General features: G+C 39.8%; 1 protein-coding gene across 2 annotated transcripts in view; it reads left to right on the top strand.

The window, feature by feature from the left end:
* The window catches only part of Epha4 (EPH receptor A4), a 135,931-nt gene that overhangs the window by 91,856 nt on the left and 20,441 nt on the right, over positions 1-23,634 (top strand). For both annotated transcript variants that reach the window (XM_005330528.5, XM_021729995.3), the window contains exons 6-9: positions 9,967-10,091; positions 11,359-11,518; positions 12,701-12,812; positions 22,112-22,170. In XM_005330528.5, the coding sequence (XP_005330585.2) occupies positions 9,967-10,091; positions 11,359-11,518; positions 12,701-12,812; positions 22,112-22,170 (456 nt within the window). The remainder of the gene's footprint in view (positions 1-9,966; positions 10,092-11,358; positions 11,519-12,700; positions 12,813-22,111; positions 22,171-23,634) is intronic.

Here is a 23,634-nt window from a genome sequence, read left to right as displayed (position 1 = left end):
CAAAATTCTGATTTACAAAAGTGCAGATGTTCCATACATGTTTAGATTCTTGTTTAGATGATTTACTAACAATTATGGATGAGTTTTTCTAATAATGATTATAAATTCTTCATCTTTAATACTCTTAGTTAACATTAGTATTCATTTTATAGTCTTTATGTTGTGAAATACATACACATACAGGAAAGAGCCCAAGACTAGAATATAGTCATTGAGTTATCTCAAAGCAAACACCTATGTGACTATCACACAAGCCAAGGAACAGAACAAATGAAACACTGCAACCTTCCAGAGGCTGCTTGGGATCACCTTTCCCTAATGCCAGGTATCATTATATTATTTTGAAATAGATTTTTAAATTAGAAATAGTTTTTGTTTTAGTCCCATATCCATTCTTCAGGTTAGTTCTATATGAGATGATTCATCACCATTAACTTGAAGGTTTGTCTGTGGATAGGGATTGTGTCTAAATTACCTTGGGTTTCTGGCAGCCACTAATGTGTGTATGAGGCCCTGTACCTGATGTGAGGACTTGCTCCAACACTTTTGCTGCTGCTGCTGCAGGAAGTCCTTCAACCTTCAAGTTGCCCATTTCCCATTTCCAGTGAAAGCAGGAGAAGACACTCTATGCTTTCTAGAGATCTGTCACTGAGATTGTGGACTCTTCCTACCAGACTTTCAAATTTGCCAAGTCTAAGCTATATCTTTAGGTCAAGTTATTCAAACTGTTTGTATCTTATTTTCCTCATATATAAAATGGGATAATTTTAATAGTACCTGTTTCATAGGGTTTTATGATGTTTATGTGAATTAATTCATGCAGGAAATTTGGAATAATGCTTGGTATGCCATAATAACCCAATAAATGCTAGTTCAGTGTGTGGGTTATTGTAGACATATGGTCTAGAAAGAGGATCACATAGATTGATTTGGGCAGACTTGGGTTTTAGATCTCATTTTATAGCTTTGATCATATTATTTAATCTCTCTGTGCCAGAGTTTCCAAAATTTGAAAAGCAAGGGTAATAATTATAACTACTTCGAAGAGTGGCAAGAACTGAAAGCTTTCCGTGAAAGTGTCTTGCAGAGCAGACACTGTTTTTTGCTCTTTTACCCATTCTCTGTTTAGCTCTGATTCATGCGGCCTAAGTTTTCAACTGCTTAACCGTTAATTGTGCAAGGAAGAGTAAACTAAGTCTTTTCTGAAAAGAAAAACTCAACTAAGCCATTTGGAGAACCCCACTGTCTTTTCCCATTTAACATTAACACAAGCTCAGTTGAATCTTTTGGCCCAGTGTTTTGTGATTCTGCTGAACTCATTCACTATTGGAAGACCTGTGGCTGTGATTATGTCCCTGCGAAGCTGCAAGGCCTCTGTTGCTGCCATTGCTGACCTCAGGGTGGCACGCTCCAGTTTTTCACAAATGACTGGGTATCTGCTCATAGTGCGTCGCCAGGAACTGGAGAAAACCTGGAGGCTATTCTGGCAGCTCCCAACCACAGATCAATCTTCTGTAGGCTAGAGCACTTCATTTAAGTTCCTTGTTGTATGAAAATTCCTTTCCCCCCCCCTAAATGACCCCACTTTGCTTGAATGGGTACCTGCTGTAACCCAAATGTCAATCAGTGGGTGACTGCAATAGAAAATTATTTCTTGCTCAAGTCACATACAGTTGGAGGTGACAAGGAGAGAGTCAGTGTGGGGCTTCCAGGACCGGCCTAAGAATGCATCAACCTCCAGCTGGCAGATTGCGGGTGAGAGAGAATAGAGTCACGAGGGAGCTATTTATGGGTCAGGTCTTCAAGAAAAGTAATCACTTCAACCCGCATTCCACTGCCCAAAACCCAGTCATATGAACCACCCTAGATACAAAGGAGTCTAGGAATGCGGTCTTGGCTAGGCAGCTCCATCCCAGAAACAGCTACTTAAGAGAAAGAAGCTTGCATCTTTGGACTTGAGCCAAAGGGACCAATCCCAACACCTTCCACTTCTGTATGCAAATGCTTTCCATGAAAGCTAATAATAGCACCACATTCTGTTATTTAGAGTTTTATTGATACTCACTGTAAAGAATATGTTGAAAATAATCTGCTGCCTACCTGTCTGAAAAAAAAAAAAAAGAATGTGATGTGCCATTCCATTGAAAATTCTTATTAAAGTTTTGGTTCATATTAAGCCCAAAATAAAGACTCTTAAGTTAAAGACTTTGCAAAGTTTTATTCTTGAATCATTCAGTTGAAGCATTATTAGTGCTGCAAAATTAGATCCCTTAAAAATCCTTGAAAGCATGGGTCAGTGGTATCATTCAGTGTGTTAAAATGCTGCTTCATTTTATGGTTATTTGTTTAAAATAGACTCTATACTGACCTTGAAAATCACTGTTATGGAAAACAAATACAGTCTACCCGTGTCTTCGAAGTATAAAGTAGTATGAATATTTCAATATTTACCTGTAAACGTGCTTTATTTAATTTAGTCTTCTAAAGGTTTTGATTGAGAATTTCTTTCTTTTGATGCTGCTGTTGTTAAATAGGAAAACAATCTGTATCGATTTGAAATGATCAATTTTTTTCTATACCTTTTGCTTTTTGTTTCAAAAACAGTTTCTCTCGTGATTCTAAGTAGATGTGCTAATGGATGAGGGTTGTAACAACTAAGAGCTGTGGGATTTATTGCCTGAGTTCTTACATTTGTGATGTGTCCACCAATGATGGTTCAAGTTGAGTTTTTAAATTACTTTACCCAAGCAAGAAGAGGGATAAACCCAGCTGATTGTGCTGCAAACAAGATCATGTGTATGTGAAAGCACTTCATAAACTGTAATACCATAAAACACTGTACAGGCAATAATAAAGCAACATCAGCAATAGCAGATTGATCAGTGACACGTGGTTCCATCCATTGCTAAGCTTTTGAGAAGAAATCCTTTCCTTTTGGTGGGATGTGGAATAAAGCAATTAATATTAGCACCAGCGTTCTTAACATCTCTGAGATGCAAAACCCTTAATCACAAGAATATCATTAGTGCTCTGAAGCATTTAATTTTGATTCTTGACAGCATTTTAAAATGCACAAACCTTTGATAAAGAGCAAATCAGAACTGTGGTGTTGAATCGAGAAAGAAAGTAGGAATAAAACCTACCTTAATCTCCAAATAATTAAATTTAAATATGCTATTTGCATTGAGCAGAAATACATATGAAAGGTGGGTTTATTTTGTCCTTCAGGGAAAGATCCCTTGAGTAAACATGATCCCTGTTAGGTCCAGGTCCTGGGGAGGGAAAAGATAACCCTGCTGTGGTAAAGGAATCATCTTTCCTCCCAACACTAGCTATTGTATGTGACTGACATCCAGGGATTCAGACTCCTTCTCTTTCTTCAGGAGCGGTTTTCACTCTTCTTGCCTACAGACCTTTCATTGCATCTCTTTATTTCCGGCCTCATCCCTCCACCCCCCTAATTTGAGCTGGTAATGAAATGCAGTCTGTTTTTCCCCCACACAGTTTTTAATTCATTGCTAGTGGTGTTGGACTCAAGAAAACAGTTTCCCAGCCCAGGAACCAAGTGCATCCTCCTCCTGCCCCCTTCCTCTTCTCCAAGTCTCTTTTTCTCTTCTCCATCCCATTTGGATGTCACAAGTACCAAACTGCTGCAGTAAAATGACTTGTAGGTGTTTAATGGCAAGTCATTGAGGAAGTGAATAAAAGAAAATTGGAGCATTCGCGTCAGTGGGGAGCAAAGGAGAACTGCTGAGCTTTGAACCAAAGAAAGTTAAATTTGCCATTTTCTTAAAGGGAGCCACCTCTGTTTGACATCAAAGCATCTCCTGTAATTCTTCCTTGTGAAATGCACCACTGTTGGAGTCATGATAGAACCCCCTCATCTGTGCTGTTTCTGTTTATCCAAAACACACACAGAGATAAAACCCACATGTGCCTGCTGAATGCATCTTGGTCCTCTCTCAGACCAAACGTAACCACAGGTACCTAGCAAATGGGGATTCTTTTGCAAAAGTAGTCTCCATTTCTCAGGGATATATGAACTTTGAAAAAAAAAATAATTTGGGGGTGAAATTTATCTCCATTTTCTGTTAGAAAACTCAGATCTTTTCAGCTTCCATGCATTGGTGATTTTTTTCTCTTTTTATCTTCTTTTTCTTTTTGGCCCCACACATAAAAATGGTATCTTACCACAATTTTTTTTTTTGTTTCCATGGATCTGTAGAGACTCGGTTCCAAATGCATAATCCTGTTGCCTCTACTGACTGCCCATGGCTCCCCATTACCCTCACTCTTCCGTGTGTCTTTCTGGTAGTTGTGGAGGGCACAGATGGTAACCAATGGCAACTCCTAGCAGGGCCTGACTTGTTCCAAGTACTGGATTTTCAGAGGTTAACTCTAGTTTTACAAAACAAGGGGAATGCTCAGAGTCTTTTCTGGATTAGGATGATGACTTTAGAATCTCAATACCACTTTCCCTTTGTCACTAGCAAGTCAGCAGAGCTATTTGCATATGCAAATACAGACCCAGAGGAGAACTTTGAGCAAATTGCCAAACACCTTCATCAACCTAAAGAGCGTCCCTCAAAATGTTGTCTGTAACAGGTGCTCTGAAGCCTCACTTTAATGCTAACTTACAGTTTTTGACATTTTACAGCCTGTGTGTTTGAAAAATTTTCATAAGTACATGTACCTTAGAAACAGAGACCCCATTTATAATTAGAATTGTCATTTGCTTCACCTCCAATTGTCAATGTCTTGATTAACCTAAATAGCAAAACTAAACCCACAAAAGGTCATCTGAAACAGGTGTAGGTAGAAAGTTGTTTTTAGGATAGCTTGTGATCGGTACTTTATATTTAGAAAACATTTCACTGTCTACAAAGATTTTTTTAGATCCATTTCAACTTTTATGCACTCAGTATTGGTGATTGGCTATGTGTAAGATGTCCAGAATGAGATGAACAAGGTAGAACTCGGCCCTTAAAAACATGCATTCTGGTGGATTACAAGCTTGTAGATATTTTGCAAATGGGGAAACTGAGATGAGAAAGTTTGAGTGGCCCTAGTCAGATGACAGCTAGTAAATGTCATACCCAGAATTTTTTTTCTAGAATCTTACTCTAAGTCCATTGTGCTTTCACCAAACTAGCAAAGCGACAAGTACTTACAGCATGTAGAGCAAATGATTTGTCATCTTGTCTTTGGTTCATGTATCTTAAGGAGCCTCCCTCCACACAGAATCAAACCCTGAAAATTATAATCACACCTGCAGCAGGTGCACTATTCTTGTTCATGCTTTCCTTGTTCCCCCTCTTCTCTGTCACTGCAACCCTTGACCACACCCCACCAACCTTTCTCCAGACCTCCCGTGGTGTGCTTGCAAGATACCATGTACCCCTTTCTTATTCCAACTTTTGATCCCTGGGCACTGCCATTCCTCAGGCAAATAATGTTTAACTTTTAAAACAAGAATACCTGTTTATCTCTACTTGTAAGTTTCTCAGGAAACTTATTACTGAAAGAATGCGTATGTCTGTATGATTTGTAAGGAATAGGGGAAATGAAGGATGCATTTTGGGTTAAAAAAAAAAAAAACTACCAAAATCCCCATGAGAATAAAAGGAAAAGATGGGCTCAGTTTTGGTATCTCAGAACAGGAAAATCAACATGCATTGGTCAAATTACTAAGAAAGCGTGAAAGCTAGACTTCTTGGAATCAAATCATAAATCCTTCTTTAGAGTCCACCTTGTAGTAGGGTTTGCCTTTGTGACTTGTCCATCCATCAGCTTTCTGTAATCATGCTGTCACCTAGCATGAACAGCCCTCTTTGCTGCGTGTGATATCTAACCATTAAACAATGCCTGCTTTTGTTTAGGAGTGCAAGATGCTTCTTACAACAACCATTGCTTTAATGAAGGCAGTCCGTGGGTGGATAGGAATGCTTTCCAATCTATGTTGCATGACTTTGTTTCAGTGAGAATGTGCACATCAGCCCCCAGCTTCCTCCTGGCCTCACCTCTGACTCTTCAGTAGGTGAATTTTGTGTCTATGGATATAGACACAAAATCTCCCCATCACCATGAAAAAGTGTGAATAAGAAGATTAGCAGACACTTCCTTCTTTTATACTATAGAAAAATGAGTTCTTGGGTTGATATTAGAAGGTATCTTTTGTGTAAAACTAACACGGAAATTTCCTTACCTTTCTTCAGCTAAAGAGAGGCTAATGTACAAGATGGTACATGATTCAAGTTCAGCCTTGTTCAGATCATTCCTCACTGATCTTTGCCTTGTTCAGAAGTTGCTGGTTCAGTGTGTGCTTGGTGGATGAGTCAGTACTGAGGAAGCACTTTATCTCTACAAGGTTTTAGAATAAAAATCAGAGAGGTTACATAGAGGTAACGGAGTGACTTTATCTTCTTGATCTTTTTATGTTGATCAAAATTTCTACCAGGCTCAGAAGCCCTCTTTTGTACTAAAGCATGGATTTGTTAATTTACCATGGATCTGAGGAGATTGTTCAATATCTTATTTTATTATTGAATTATCATCTCATCCATTTCTGTTAGCAAAGGGCAGAGCCCTGGGATATTGGGATTCCGGATCCAGATATTTGTAATTGGTGTAGAGTCGGGCAGTATTTACCAAAGTGTACAAACATACTGGTGGTGCCATTAGAAATAATTTCCGGGAAGAATCAGTTGGGATGTTACCTAATATTGAATCACCCTGTAAAAAAAGTTAGTTCCATCTCAAGTCTCAGTCAGTAACTCTGAGTATTCCAGGGTCGGAATCTCAAGTCTGTACATCCTTCCTGCTTCCCTAACACCAGCTAATCTGTTTTTAATAATGCTTGGGGTGATGAGAGTGCCCAGAAAACATTGATAACATTGCTTCATCTACACCCATTTTTAGGGTTACCTGCCATTAATTAGAAGAGATAATAGAGTTTAGTTCATGCCAACAAATGGGAAATATTTTTCCAAAAATAATTAAGCTTAAAAAACAGTGTATCTATATAAGAAAAATATTACTAAGGTCTTAGCACAAGTGGCAGAGCGATGTGGTGGCATGAGAGGACTGATGTTATAAGAGCCACTGAGGTAGGGAAAGATTGGGAAATCCCTTATGGGGGGGGGAGGGGAAATGAGCCACAGGCAGGCACATGTGGCCATGCAAGGGCTCCAGATGGAGGGTTGGAGGCTGTGTTGGGTAGAAAAGGCGAGGAAAGCACCTTGTGTGTGACATCCCAGTTGCCCCCTTTCTAAAGTGACAGTGTGGCAAAGCTCAGCTTTTCTCAAACCAGGGCTCCTGCCAGAGAAAACACAAAGCTCTCCTTCAAGGGTGAGGAATGACTTCCATATTACACTACAACGCACTTGTCTGCTGTAGCTACTATTCCCAGCATCCTGTGGCCATGGAGGACTTTTGTCACCGTGGCCTGGTAACACACTCTTCTGAAAGATATAGGTTCAGTGAAGAATTCAGATTGTACAGCCATACAAGGTAATATATTTTTTGTGTGAATCAGAACTACTTCTTTTCCTGTCCCTGACTGCACAGTCTCTGGTAGGTCTCTGACGACCGAGATCAGCATAGCAGTGCTCTGACTGTCCCCATCCGAGCCTTCTATTTTATTCAGTCCTTCTTGCCTCACACTTGTATTTCTCTTTAATCTCTCATTTTTTTTTCTGCATTCTGATGACACCTGAGTCTAGGTACACACGCTCGTTCATTTATTTTCACATTGGTGCCCATCGATTTTTCCAAGCAGGGCTGCCTTGGAAATCTTCTATTAGCCAACATGATTATATGATATTGCTGACTCCCTGCTTGAGATTTTTGAGCACCTTGGTTGAGCTCATATTCCCTTCGAATGGTCACAGGAACGCTGCTGCTCCAACTTCTAAAATAGAAATTGGATTCATTCCCCACATGCAGCAGTTTAGTGATAACCCAAGCAGAGAGAAGCCGTCTTAGTTCATCAGTGCACCGTGAGGCCGAGCAGGCAATTCTCTCCCAGGGAATCTGTCGATTATCAGATTCTAACCCAGACTATTTTGGAGAGAAAGTTCATGTTATAATTTTATGATTTTCTTCCCTCCTGCTTTCTTTCTAACGGCTTTCACTAGTCTATTTCATTTCCCAATCTCAAACATTGGAATTTAAAGAGCCCCTTTTTATAAAGTGTATGGTAAAAATGCTCTGTTAGGAGATATATTTATTACCCAGAATGAAACGACTTTTTGCAGGCAGGCAGTCTTCTTGGCCCTTTCGCTGCCTCCATATTTAAGAAAGTTGCTCCTTGTATTTCACAGGGCAACGGCTGTGTCGACCAGTTAGGAGAGCGCATACCTGTGTGCACATGCATGTGTGCGTGTGCTCGTGTGTGTGCTGGGGGAAGGAGCCCTAATGGACCTAACGAGCACATTTCCGTTTTTCATTTTCCTCACATGTTCAGTGGCTTCCATATGTGTGCTGCGTGCAGCTTTGTTCATGTCATTTGGTGTTGCTAACCTTGGAGTTGCCCTTGATGGAGAACATGTGTATGCATTGTGTCTTTCACTTGTGTTTATGCCTGAGATCCAATCTGGAACCGCTTTGACATTGAAAGAGAGAAAGAGAAATATCGGGAGGTGTGTGTGTGTGTGTGTGTGTGTGTGAGAGAGAGAGAGAGAGAGAGAGCGAGAGAGCGAGAGAGAGACCCCATCTTGAAGCTTCCTGAAAAAGAGATGCCAGGCTGTAAAATTAGTACCTCTTGGAGGCAGTCCCTGCTGGAGTGGCCTCAGCGTGCCGTGACTATGGTGTGTCCAGTTGGTTGTCCTGCCACTAGTGGACCCATTTGAGGTGCTCAAGTGGGTTTGAAGCTTTTCCTATTCTGTTTGCAGTGACCATTTATCTTACTTTTTCTTATTGTTTTCCTCTGAAAAAAGATAAGGAGTTGGAAGTCTTCTATGTAGGGGGAGCACAGCAGGACCCAAATGAATTTATTATTCCTCGCTAGCCATATATATATGTATATATATATTTAATTTGTTTTCACAGAGTTCCACAATTTGGGAACAAAATCCAATATACATCCAATTTAGGAACATAATTGGCACCCCTTCTCTGGTTCCACAGACCAGTTTTTCTAGATAAGCTTCCTCCTCCCCCTCTGGTTATTGTCAGTCACAGCAGAGCGTGATGGCAGCTGGCTGGAGGTGTGACCGCTTCAGGAGGGGAGCAGGCGTTATGCAGCCTGGTTTCACACATCTCAAACATGGCCTCCTTCCCTCTCCCAATAGCACACCCAGCAGAGGACTGTGTCTGTGTCTTTCTTGGTGGAAAGAGGAAGAGTTGTTACTCAGCAGGCACAAGCAATATTTCAACTCTTATGAAATAGTTGCAAAATTTATGTCCAGAGAGACCCTTCATGCTTTATTTGTGGTCTTCATTATTTTCACGGTTGTGTTTAAACTGAAAACTCATACTGTAATTAAGCAGTGCCTTTATTTGTATTGGAAAGTATGTAAATCGCTTGCCTCCTGGTATTCCCCACACTACCAGGAAAGAGCTGCATGTTCTCTTGCTTGTATAAAATTAAATATCAGTAAGATGACACTTCACATACCTGGAGATAGGATGTGAGTCAGGTCTCCCAAAGACTCTTATGGTTTACCAAAGGTCAAAGGCCAGAGAGCATGCTCTGAACACGCAGTTTGTATGAGGAACAGCTCCCAGTGCCTATGGAGCTTCAGACCCACCAGGCCTTGGCTTCAGAGATGGTCTTATGATGTCAAACCATGTAAGCACATTTTGGACAGAATGATAAAAAGTGATGCGCTTTTGTACTGGAGAAGAGCAAAATGATCAAAAGGAAAAGGATTCCAGATGATTTTTTTAAGTAGGATGGAATTATTGACTGATACCACCAAAAAAAATTTTTCCCCTAAAATAAAATGTTTTGTTTTTCCCAAATAGCACCATCATCCATTGCTTTGGTCCAGGCTAAAGAAGTTACAAGATACAGCGTGGCGCTGGCTTGGTTAGAACCAGATCGGCCCAATGGGGTAATCCTGGAATATGAAGTCAAATACTATGAGAAGGTATTGCTGGATGAGCCGCTTTCCTCCTTTCTCTTCCTGCTCCATCTCTCCCTCCCTCCCTCCCTCCCTCCCTCCCTCCTGCCTCTTGTGTTCAGGTGTTGGCCAGTTCTAAACTGGGATATATCTGTGAATCCCAAAACCAAATGCATCTTCCTTCCCAATCAAATCTGGTTATAACATTTATTATTTAATTAGTTATCTTGAAAAATAGAGAAAGGTATATTGTGTTCTAATACCATTATATTCTTTCTAGTAATGAGAATCAAGACTGCTGAGAAGTCCTAATCTATAAACCTTCTATCAGGGAGAGTGACTCATAACAGTGGAAATAATGATCTGTTTAAGTAGGTGACTGCTATTCAGAATGAGGGTGTGGGTTTTGATGACTTTTAATAGAAAATCAAGGAAGGAAAATTACATTCTTCAACCTCTTAAAGTTACAGAAAGGCATTATTTTTACAAATAACTTGTCTCTTAAAGGACAATTCTGAAGAGAGCTGTTTGCACTCAAGGCTGTCTAGAAAATGAACAATTGTCCTCTCCTTTTAAAGATAATCACTTATTGACTTTCTTATTAAAAACAGAAAAGGGACTGGATTTTTTAATTGAAATCAGATTACAGTAACTTTTTGGCATTTTCCAGACAGAAAATAGAAAAAGACAAGGGACCTTCTTATAGTTATTTCTTTTAAATTGCTGGGTGTGGAGCTAGAAAAGCCACCAACCATCATTTAATGTTCTTTTCAAAAATGGTTATGAGTAAAGATCTGTATGTGCTCAGGTTCAATGGCAGCCAGACCTAGCTCTGTGCTTCTTTCAACCTCTAAGAAGTAACTCGGGTGTTTTCCAGCCTGGCTCAGTGGTCTGTTGTCCCAGCTGCTCTGGAGGCTGAGGCGGGAGGATCACAATTCCCAGGTCAGCAAGATTCTGGGTCAAAATAGAATTTTACAAATGGGCTGGACACACAGCTCAGTGGTAGAGAGTTTGCCTACCATGTGTGAGGCCCTGGGTTATATCTGTAGCAACACACACACACACACACACACACACACATACACACACACACACACCCCTCAAAAAAAGAAAGAAAGAAAGAAAGGAAAGAAAAAGAGTCCAGAGAAGAGAATGTAGAGTTCGAGAGTTCTGCCCTACTTACTTTCAACCCCTGAGGAGATTGTGTTAGTTCCCTCAATGTTGGTCCTAGAGTAAGCAGAAGATTTATGATTTATGTTGCCACCTTTATCAACGTTATCTTTCTATAACGTAGGATCAGAACGAACGGAGTTATCGTATAGTCCGGACGGCTGCCAGGAACACGGACATCAAAGGCCTGAACCCCCTGACTTCCTATGTCTTCCATGTGCGGGCCAGGACGGCGGCTGGCTATGGGGATTTCAGTGAGCCCTTGGAGGTCACAACCAACACAGGTAACATGGACCCCTGATTCCACTCCCTCGGAGATTATTTCTGTACAGGGCCAATTCTACCAACATGAAACCTAAGGAGCCGTACTTGATTTTTGGTTAGGCAGACGTTTTGTTGTAATGAGTGCTGCATGGAGTAAGATGGCCCATGTCTGCCACTTAGAAACCCCATGCCGTTGAAGGAAGGACACTTTTCATAATACTGACTGATGTGTCTTTTCATGTGAATGAAAAGTGTTGCCAATTTTCCTCTTGTTTTGAGTCTTCTATAAACCATGAAAAATGGGATTATTAAACTGACTAATTAAGGGTTACTTGTCTCTTCCATTAAGACAAGGAATTTTTTTTTTATGAGAAAATAGAAGAAGGGGCCAAAAATGCTTTTTCGCCTTACTTATTTCTAGGAGTTTGTTACAACCTAGTCAGATGAGTTGTGTGTGTATGTGTGTTTTAAAGCCTTTTTGCACAAACATATCAAATGTTTCACATTATCAGTGGAATCCACTGGTTGGTTGAATCAAAAGTTTACCCAGGAGCCTATCCACAACTAGCATTTGCATAAGACATTTCCACCCCCTTAATTAAGAAACCTAAATTGGACCTATTTGCGAAAGAGATGGTATAGCAGAATTTTCAACATCAATTATAGAAAGTAGTTTTATTAACAAACAGTTGAATAAAATAAGAATGTAAAAAAACAGAAGTGAAAGTGGAGTTGAATCTGAAGGGAATTGATGCCATTGAGATCATCCAGGGAAGTTACCAGAAGGAAGGGGCTTAGACCTGGGCAGTAATAGTCAAGCTTTTCACAGATGTGAGGAAGGAAGGGCATTCAAAACCATTTGTTCTTTCTGAAATTTCCAAATGTGTTTCTCACCAATGCATTTGGTCATTACGTCAGAGCGAGGATAATGTTAGAAAGGAAAAAGAAGACAGGAAAAAAAAAAATCCTGCATTGGCCAGGAGATTTAATAAAAGTCTTCTGTTTAAGTTTGTCATACAGTGATTTAAAAAAAAAAATAATAGTATCCTTGTTCTCATTAAAGCTTTGAAAATCCTGTTCCACGTGTATTTAGCAAAGGCTGTGGACTCCAGAAAGATTCAGACAGTTGAATATTCTGGCCCAATCAGAAGTTCCACCCCATAGCACCTTCGCCAGGTCACCTCCTGTCACTGTCATTGCAGTGCCTTCCCGGATCATTGGTGATGGAGCCAACTCCACTGTCCTGCTGGTGTCCGTCTCCGGCAGCGTGGTGCTGGTGGTCATTCTCATTGCAGCTTTTGTCATCAGTAGGAGGTAAGCTCTGAAGCCACCCCCACTTTCTCTGTTTTATGACGAAACATTTTGTCTCCTCCACACCAAGCCAAGGCCTTTGATTGGCACCATAAACAGGGCATCTGCATGCCAAGCTTCTTCCTTGTTGCTTTGATCTTCCCACATCCCGACTGTGGCTAATGGCAGTAACTGGGTGGCAGCCCTCTCTGCTGAGTGTCCCGTAAAGACACAACTAATTCCAGGAAACCAAGCTGAAAAGCAAGTCAACGGGCGATCTGCAGACACTTTCAGCTATGGGTGTTACATTTCTCTCTCTGCTCAGCCTAGATCTACAGCCAAAGGGAAACAAAACTGTAAGAGAAAACGTGGCCCCAAAGTTGAGCTACGTCATTTGCCAGCTGTATTTCTTCACCTGTTCAAACTTTCATTTCTCATTTTTATAAGAAATGATCATTATCTGCTTCCAAGTGTTATTAACAAGAGGAGTTTGATAGGCATCAGAGATACAGCACACAGTAGGTGCTTCAACATGATGTTGGTTAAAATGACAGTAACTGAAGCAAAGAAATGAATACTATACTGTCAAATCCCTGTGGGAAAGGCTGTCAGTAATCTTAGAGAGTATTCATGAATTACATGGTGGGCATGACATTGCCCTTGAAAGGAATCTCAAAAAGCTGATCATTTATACTCGGTGTGCTTGTAGTCTGACTCAATGCTAGCAGTGGCTGTTGTCGTCCATCTACTTACTCAGACTTGCCAGATGCTCCACGGGGGTACAGCTGCTTATCATCAATAAGTGTCCCGTGTCTAGGCCTTTTTGTCCTTCATATGTGAGAATTTACCTCTTATTTCACCTTTACCCCCTTACACCATCAACAGTTTCACAAGGTGTCAGAATGATCCTTTCAAATATAAAGCTTTTCCTATTATAGAAGAGGAAAGTGATAGAAGACAGGTGAATTGCTGATCCAGAAACACTCATTACTATACTCGTAGCTAGAGCTACTCTGTCCCCAATAGCTGTGCTTAGCTCTCAGGCCAAAGTCTGTTGTACCGTCCCTCCCCACCTGTGGATGATCTCACTAATGTCACAACCATGCCTGTAGCTGTTTCCACTGCCTGGGCAAGCCACCCTGCTTTCGCTTTGCTCTGACGTACATTATAATCAGGGTGATGACCACATATGTTAGCTTCCCTGGATGGACCCAGTTTTCACATACATTTCTTAACACCATGCTCTCACCCTCACTCTCCTCAAGTCCTAGTTTAGAGAAAACAACTTGTTCCCTCTAGTAATAACACAATATGGAACGACGTCACATTTGGAACTGACATCTATATTTGTCACTAAATTCATTCCTTTTGGTGCAAAGTCTTTAAGTAGGTGTCTGATTCAGAGCAGTGAGTTCCATCTCCAAGAAGTTAAGTTGCAGGAGCCAATCAAGATGAGCCTTTTCTTGTCGAGCATGGTGGCGCACGCCTATAATCCCGGAGGTTCTGGAGGCTGAGACAGGAGAATGGCAAGTTCAAAGTCAGTCTCAGAAGTGGTGAGGTGCTAAGCAACTCAGTGAGACCCTGTCTCTAAATAAAATACAAAATAGGGCTGGGGATGCGGCTCAGTGATTGAGTGCCTCTGTGTTCAATCTCCAGTACTCTACCCCACCAAATAAAAGATGAGCCTTTTCTTTGTCCACTGCCATTTGATTCCGGATGTCCATGTGTCATGCTTATAATGCAAGGGAAACTGTACGCATTGATATGCATCCTTTCAATTGTGGGGAATTGACTGGGATGAGGAGTGTCTAGAAATTGCATGGACTTTTGTTTTCATTATTACATATTTCTGCAATTTCTTTCTGAAATTGTTACAATGTCTAATTTTTAACAATCTTTGTTAGATATTAAAAATGTTTTGAAGTACGGAAATAGGGAACATAGTATTAATTATCTCCACCTCAAAATAAAAATAATATCTGAAGTCCAGCATTATGTGATGCTCAGAACCATGTGAGAAAGTGGGTCTTTGCAGAAAGTGGGTCTTATCTTTTGCCCTGACCATTGCTTAAGATTTTGGTTTGAAACATTCTGTGGTCATGATTCAATTTTCCTTTAGATTCCTTTTCCTTTTTCTTTTTCATTTAAAGTGGCCCTAAATACAGAGTCAAACTGGAGTTTTACAAATAAGCCACCTCATTCTTAAGTTTTTCCTGGACGTTCTGGTTAACATATTGGCTTTGATGAAAAGAAAGAAAGAAAGAAAAAAAAAAACATATGAAAAGGTAATGCAGGGAGACAAGATTATTAAAAGCCATGGCTATAGCAAATAGCATCCTCAAGCTTGATGACTTAATTCCCTTTCTGCTTTTATTGATCACTTTATTACATAAGGCAGGATTGATAGCAGGATGCATCGGATTTCCAATTATGAGCCTTCCCCTCCTTAGAGAATTGAGCCTGTCGAGTTACCTAGCGATGATTCCTGTCCCTTCTCCCCCATTAAAAAAAAAATGTCACTTCCCAAGGCTGATAAACACTGCTTGGTGATTGGTCCTCAATGGATCACTTTTTAGAAAATGAAATGTCAACCCCTTGCCCTCATATTGATTATTCTTTAGTGCTGGCCATAAAGCTGTCATGGGAAGGGCTGCCTGGAGCCAGGTAGCTGACAGGCTGGCAGCAGCCGATGCTCACTCAGCCAGTTCTCTCCCCGCACAGGTTGTCTGCTCTGTTATCTTGGACTACAAATGTTTAAATGGGACAAGAACAGGTGAACAGAAAGGAGACAGGTACTATGAACAAAAGTCAGGCCCGGGCTCTCGGCAAAATACCAATAAAAGGTAGTAAATGGTACCCCCAAAATGATCTTGCCAGACTTCATCTAGCAGTGCAGGAAAGCAACAGATCAAACGTCCTTGCCTGAAAAATCGTAGTTCTGTCCTTTTCTAGTGGGACTGCCTCTTGCTTCTTAGAGTCACGTGATGTTGATGGCAGAAAGGCTGCTAGAAACAGAGCCCTTAAAAGGAGTCCCCTTGAACTGAATCCCACACTACTGATGGCCTATGAGATTTTGTAAGAAAGTAGATAGAAAGGATTTACCTGGTGAGAAAAGCCTCGGTTCTTCTGATGACCTCAAGGAGAAAATCGTGTTTGTTGTAATTCATTATTAAAAGGAAATAGCTTCAGGTTCACATGTAGCTTCTTGCTGGAATTTTATTTTTAATAGCAATTGATTTTTCTATGTTGTTTTCAATTTATGCTGAGCAGTCTGAGTTTAAGGATTAACCAGAATAATCTCCCATTTTCACTTTAATTCAAATGATCTACTTATTTTAGGGATCTCAGTGAAAGACTCAAACTACTAAATTTATGGGGCTGGGGATGTGGCTCAAGCGATAGCGTGCTCGCCTGGCATGCGTGCGGCCCGGGTTCGATCCTCAGCACCACATACCAACAAAGATGTTGTGTCCGCCGAGAACTTAAAAATAAATATTAAAAATTCTCTCTCTCTCTCTCTCTCTCTCTCTCTCTCTCTCTCTCTCTCTCTCTCTCTCTCTCTCCCTCTCTCACTCTCTCTTTAAAAAAAAAAACTACTAAATTTATGAACTTTATTTGAAACAAGATTTTATAAAGTTGATCTGTGTATGTTTTTACCACTCACGATATGTTAAATAAATCAGTTTACCTTTTTTAGGCATCATTGATCCATGTCTTCTTCAAGTTATCATGTCAGACTGCTGTTAGACTTTCAGAGTACATAATTAAATCTGCTATGTAGGTTGTTTTAGGTGCAAAAATGAGATGCTGTCCCTCGAAATTTTATCTTTAGGGACTGGAGATGTAGCTCAGTGGTAGAATGCTTTTCCGGCACTATGGGGGTGGGGGGTGGAATTTTGTCTTAATCCAAGGCTCCATTTCCCTATTTATACATCTTAACTTTGTGTTCTCCACAATGTAACCACTTTTCAAAACTTGTTTTGTAAAGTGTTTTTTAAAGGGGCTGTTAACAATACCATCATAAAGTCCTAAGTGCCAGGGCTAAGGACTGAATCAGTGTTGAATTTCTCTGACAACCCCATTCCTTTATATTAATGACACAAACTAGTAATAATTCAGATTGTTTCAGGATAGTCTGTTTTCCTCAACAGTATTTTATTGTTCAAACATGAGAAACAATTTTAAGAAAGAACTGTAATACAAGAAGAGATCTGTTTTTTTAAGGGGAAATTTGGTGGTCAGGGGGAAGTATTACCTGATAACTGCTTTTCTTAGCAACGTTTTAATGATGACTTTCCATTTATGTTAGGGTTATAAAATACCTCTTCTACCTGAAATAAAGAAAAAGAAATGAATTGATTTTAGGGGAAAAATGCAAAAAAAAAAAAAAAAGCAAATTTAAAAAAAGAAGGAAGAAAGAATTAAATAGAATAGCTATGGCAATATACATATATATGTATATGTACATATATACAAATATGTATATATATATCACATATATAAATTAGGTACTGGGAATTTGCAATCTGTGAATTAATGTACAAGTCTAATGCACAATATAAAGTTCAAATTTGCAAGTTAGCTTTGTCTTCTAGAATGTTAAGATTTTTCCATTTGGGAGCTAACGGTACATGTAATGCAAAAACAGTTTCCATTTAGCCTGTATCTTCCTTGCACCCTAATTTTCTCCTCTGCAATATTATGATCACATAAGAATGAATACATTTAAATGTTAGCCTAAATCAACTGATGAAATCATGTAAATTCACACAATTAGGGGGCAGATGGTACCTCAGAACATTTCTAAACAACTTGCCTGCAATAGTACGGTTCGATTCCAACTATTTTAAAATGTTGCTCACAAAGAACATTCAGACACCATTCGGTGCAAGCACAATGACAGCTTAAGGAAGGGGAAGAAGAGGAATCGAGTCTATGAATCTTCAGGGCAATGCTGGGGAGCCCTGCGAAGGGTCCCACCTGGAGTTCTGCTTATTGCATTGCTTTATCTCCCTTAATCTGCACTTTAGCTGAATAAATTACTTACCTTTTACTAATTAGTTTTGGAACAGTGAACCACATCAATCAAATCTGTCCACTTGATGGGGAAAGTTAGTATTTTAATAAAAGCAGGGTTTATGCGGTAGGGCCCCTGCCACGTTCCCCTCCTCTATTCTGTTGGGTGTATTGAATAGTCAAGGTGCCAGAATCAACACATGGCCTGGGAGGGCTCATGCTGTTCCTCCACAATGTGGGCTAATACCCTTATTACCGTGTCCCTTTGACTGCAGGGAGGGCCCAGTCCCTCTTTCAAAGCTTCACCTGCAGAGCAAGCCCTTTTCTGTAACTCCTGCTGTTGAAAGGTTCCATGTTTCCTTCTGGACCATTCACTAACAAGCCACTGCTCTCCTGCCCCTTTTTAATTGGCTTGCCCACATCTCCATAATTAGAAAATCTTCAACAAAGGTTTCCTCTGCCATTCAGGTGCTCCCCAGCGCACAATTTGGAGTCATCTCTTCCTTAGGCTCCTGGGCTCCTCCACGCTGGCTGACCCAGTAGTAAGCTTCAGTGGCCTTTCTTTCTTGGGGCAATAATGAGCCCCATTGTCCTGCTCTGGGCTAAGGAGAAAGGGTCATCAGGTGACAAAGGTAGGGCAGAACATAGGCATTTTGGTTTCAAGGTATTATTAGAGAGCTAATAGGCTACAATTAGTCTCTGAACAGGAATCCTTGTGTTTCCTTTTTAGTGTTCCCTGTAGCCTGGAAGGGTCCCCTCTTCCAAATAGCTCTCCAAGTAAAGCAATTCTTCAAAAATATACCTTCACCACTCACTGAATTCTCCTTGTGTGTTTGGAAGTCTGAGGAAGGGGTGGGTGGGTGGCTCTACCTTGTAATTATGTGACCCCTGCCACTTTGTATTCCTGTGGCTTTGTCCATATTAAATGAATGTGCTTGGTGTCCAACAGAAAGTCATGCTTCTGGGCAGTGTGAAGTCACTGGTTTGTGTAGACACCAGGTTTTTGACTAATTCACTGACAATTTAATGTGGCTACTCAGGGCTGAGGGTGTAGTTCAGTGGTAGAGCTCTTGCCTAGCCTACCTGAGGCCCTTTATTCTGCCCTGGTCCCACAAAATAGTGGGGTGGGGGCACTATCAAAGCTCTCTTGTTCTATACATTATTTTTTTCCTTTAAAGGAAAAAAAAATTGCATTAGCATTATAGATCTAAAATGATTAAAACAACATGCTTATAATTTTAGTTAAAGCTTTTAGGAGCTCTGATAAGACACAGTCCTTCTGGCTGGCAGGACCCTGTTACATCCTGGGGACCCAGTCATGGTGTTCTCCTGACATTAAATGTTTTAGTAATCTTTGACCTGACCCTCTTATATTTACTTTAAAAGAGGGTAAAGGAGGAGGATTTGGAGGGAACTTTAACTTTCAGAGAAAGTTGCTTGGTTCGGGGTGTTTAAACCTGTTTGTTTTCTTTGATGAAATGTAAAGGGATTTACTGATGTAAAATGTGCCATTGCTCATGTAAGTCTCATCAGTTGCCCTCGCAACCACATCCTCACTATAAGACACGCTGTGCAGGCATGGGCCCGATCAGGGCACCCACCAAATCCTGTACTTGCCAAGAAGGGACGTGGGTAATTTACTCGCTCTCCTGGCTCTGCATCCACATCTGTACAATGGAACTGAGTGTGTGTCCTTCCACCTGATTCCTTTCATAGGGTTGTCATGAAGATGCAATTAAATAATACACCCTTCTAAGGCCCTTTGAAAAGTTAAATGCAAAGGAAAACACAGGCTATTATTTGGGACTGAAATATGCACTCTGTCATTAAGAGTGGTAACTGGGGTCTCTGTTTTGCTAAGCTGGTTCCTGCTTTGCAAACAGTTAGGGGAGGAGATAATATATGTGATGAGAGCACTTTGAAAAGTTAAATGCAGTGTAAAAGTGCAAGGTATTATTATTTGCAAGAGAATCATCCACATGGAGCAACATCTGCAGGCTCCAAGGTCTGGTTGCTGAGCTGGATCCTGTGTGGCTGACAATTCCAGGAGGGATGTGGGAGGAAAGCTTCCCACTGATGCCCATGCTGCCTCTCTGGCTGCCCCTCCTTGCTCCTTTAGGTTCTCTGCTATTTTGGCTTCTGCTTGGTCATCCTTCCTTTCTGCCTATTCAATGTTTAGGAGTCAAGGGTATCAGATCCTGACAGGATCACACTATGGTGTGGGGAGAGATTTCCTCACCTGTGTGCCTCAGTTTCCTTATCTGTGAGAGTCTTAACTTACCTTGTCTTTGAAATTCAAACTCAAGATGATTATAGATCCCAATGTGAATTTTATATTTGGACAGTCATAAAATTACACGTTTTATTCACTAATATAATTTCAGGTTTAGAGAGTTACAACCAACTAATTTTCTAATTCATTTTTTAAATGTTTTAATTAGTTGTACATGGAAATAAAATGCATTTATGCACTTTGATATATCAGATATAGATGGGATATAATTTCTCATTTTTCTGAGTGTACATGTTACAGAATCATATTGGTCATGTAGTCACATAAATACATATGGTAATAATGTCTGTTTCATTCTACTATCTTTCCTATACCCACATCCCTTCCCCTCCCTTCCCATCACTTCCCTCTACCTAATCTAAGAAAATGCTCTTCTTCCCTAGTGTCCCCTGCCTTATTGTGAATTAGCATCCACATATTAGAGAAAATATTTGGCCTTTGGTTTTGTGGGATTGGCTTATTTCGCTTAGCATGATATTCTCCAACTCCAGCCATTTACTGGAAAATGTTATAATTTCACTCTTATTTAAAGCTGAGTAATATTCCATTGAGTATATATACCACATTTTCTTTATCCATTCATCTATTGAGTGACACCTAGATTGGTTCCATAGTCTAGCTATTGTGAATTGAGCTACTATGAACATGGATGTGGCTGTGTCACTATAGTATGCTGATTTGAAGTCCTTTGGGTATAAATCAAGGAGTGAGATAGCTGGGCCAAATGGTAGTTGTATTCCCAGTTTTCTGAGGACACTCCATAATGTTTTCCATAGGGGTTGCACCAATTTGCAGTCCCACCAGCAATGTATAAACCTACCTTTTTTACCACATACTTACCAACATTTATTATTGCCTGTATTCTTGATGATTGCCTTTCTGACAGGAGTGAGATGAAATTTTAGAGTAGTTTTGATTTGCATTTCTCTAATTGCTAGACATGTTGAGCACTTTTTCCTATATTTTTTGATCAATTGTATTTCTTCTTCTGTGAAGTGTCTATTCAGTTTCTTAGCCCATTTATTGATTGGGTTATTGGTTTTTTGGTGTTAAGTTTTTTGAATTCTTTATATATCCTAAAGATTAATGCTTTATTGGAGGTGTATGTGGTAAAGAGTTTTCTCCCAATCTATAGGCTCTTTCCTCACATTATTAATTGTTTGCTTTGCTGAGAAGAGGATTTCTAATTCTTTTATGTGATATATATTCTCCTGACTCAATTTTTACATATAATGAAGACTTGCTTAACAAGAGCAAGACTCTAGGTTTAATTCCCAGCACTGCAAAAAATTCTTTATACATATATATAACTTAATATTATAGATTTTTGATTCCCAAGACTTGTGTTAATTTCCCAGTTCATGTAAATGATACATACAATCCTGATTCAAGATTTAATGAATCATTTTCAAGGAAGAGAATTAGCAAAGCAAATGAAAACTTTTCATTTTACTCTTGTTAGTTTTCTACAAAATCTTACAAATTGTAGTCCCATGGAAAGTAAATATTTACTTCTTAAATTTTCAAAATAATTATTATTTTCATTAATAATTTAGTGAGTTATATGTGGCAGCTAAACTGAGTCACCATATTGTTTGAGAGTATAATATGATGTGAAGTTCTTGTAGTAGTGGCTATCATGGTTTCAACAAGACTTATTATATTACTTGTTATATACTGAACGATATTGCCTTTTGATTTATGGAGAATTGCCTATGACATTTTATTTCTATCAAGAATACAGAAATATGACCTTATTTTCAATAAGACAAATTTCCTCTGAGGGTTTGAAATTATAATCATAAAATGCTTGGTTTATTTTTAAGAACCACGACTACATCCAGGTGACAAATGTTTACCTCATTCTTCCATGTCTCCTAAGTCTCAGCTTTCTCATCTGTGAAATGTGCATCACATATCTGCCCGATTCACAGCTAAACCTGTCTTACGGCTTTTGCTATAGCTTTTGTGTTGGAGGACAATAATTTTCTTATTTTAACAATTTTTTTGATAGACGGAGTAAATACAGCAAAGCAAAACAAGAAGCGGATGAAGAAAAACATTTGAACCAAGGTACAAAACATTGGGGTGAACGAATTGTGTTTCTAGAGCATGTGTCACATTTTCTAGTTTTCTAATGTCTAGATAAGACTAATATGGCCATTAGTGATTATATAATGTATTCCTTATCCAAATAATACACTTTAAGGATATCCAACTGAAGTAGGTAATCCAGGACAGTTTCAAGTGAAATGAAAGACACAGTCAATGTGGAGAAGTTCCTTCAGAATCTTCTTTCTCCTTATCTTAGCCTGAAAAAAAAAAATGTCAGTCAAGCTAGCATATTTTTGTAGCTTGGTCACAAGATTTAAATGGGTAATTTTTACTTTTACCAGCTAAAAATTGGGGGAGGGCCAGTAAAAGTTTAAGAAATTGAACGGTAATTACTAATTCCCCAAAATTGGCAGTTTGTGATGTGAAATCAGTGACCCTCAACATTTGTTGAGTGGCTTCTAGGTGTTTTGATGTTCCAAATGGAGTCAAAGAATAAATTGAAAGAAGAGACTCCAGAATGACCTTGACAGCAGCAGTGGTTGACCTCTCCAGGAGCAGGTTGCAGTGGGACCCTGTGAGATGTTGACAGTGGGCTGTGGCTGCCCTGTTCTAGAAGACGTTCACCTGTGACCACACGTGCAATGGAATGTCGTAGACCATATGAATGAGGAAGAGAATTTTAAATCTAATTTAAACCCATTTACATTTTAATATCCATGGGTGGCTCATCACTAACAGAAATGAGTACCAGGAGGTAGGCGAAAGAGAGCGACTTGAGATTTTTTCTGCGGGAAGATTTTCTGACTAGAGTCTGAAAGCGACAAAGGATATGGGGTATCTGACAACTTGTTATCTGCCCACCTTGTTTTGTTTTTAAAACCATCCTTTTTAGTTTCGCCATGATACCTACCATGTTCATAAACAAAAACGATATACTAAAAAGAGGTAGTGCCAGGTGTGGTGGTGCACACCTGCAATTTCACTGGGAGGAATCCCAGGGAGACAGAACAGCAAGTTGGACACCAACCTGGACAACGTACAGAGACCCTGTCTCAAAATGAAAATAAATAAATAAATAAATAAATAAATAAATAAATAAATAAATAAAGAGGGCTGAGAAAGTAGTTCCATGGGAAAGAATCCTGGGTTCAACTCCAGCACCCACCCACCCCCCCACATACACACACATGCAAGAGAAGTAGCAAGAAAATGCCAATATGTAGATCATTCATATTAGTGGATGCAGAGACAAGGGAAGAGATGAACAAGGATGGAAAATCAAAGAGATTGGGCCACACAATCACAGGGCCTCCAAGGAACTCCAGTGAGGACAGGTGCAAATGTCACTGGAAACTCTCATGGATGCCCGTCCCCAGCGTTTCTCAGAGCTCATGCTCTGAGTTTCATTTGTGTGCAGCGTGGCTGAATTGCACTTCCTGGCATCTAATCCATTCACAGTTAGGTCTCCACGGTTATCTCCAG

The sequence above is a fragment of the Ictidomys tridecemlineatus genome, chromosome 7, assembly GCF_052094955.1.
Source record: "Ictidomys tridecemlineatus isolate mIctTri1 chromosome 7, mIctTri1.hap1, whole genome shotgun sequence".
Lineage (NCBI taxonomy): Eukaryota > Metazoa > Chordata > Mammalia > Rodentia > Sciuridae > Ictidomys > Ictidomys tridecemlineatus.
The sequence above is the reverse complement of the archived record's forward strand: the minus strand, read 5'-3'. Positions and strand labels throughout refer to the sequence as shown.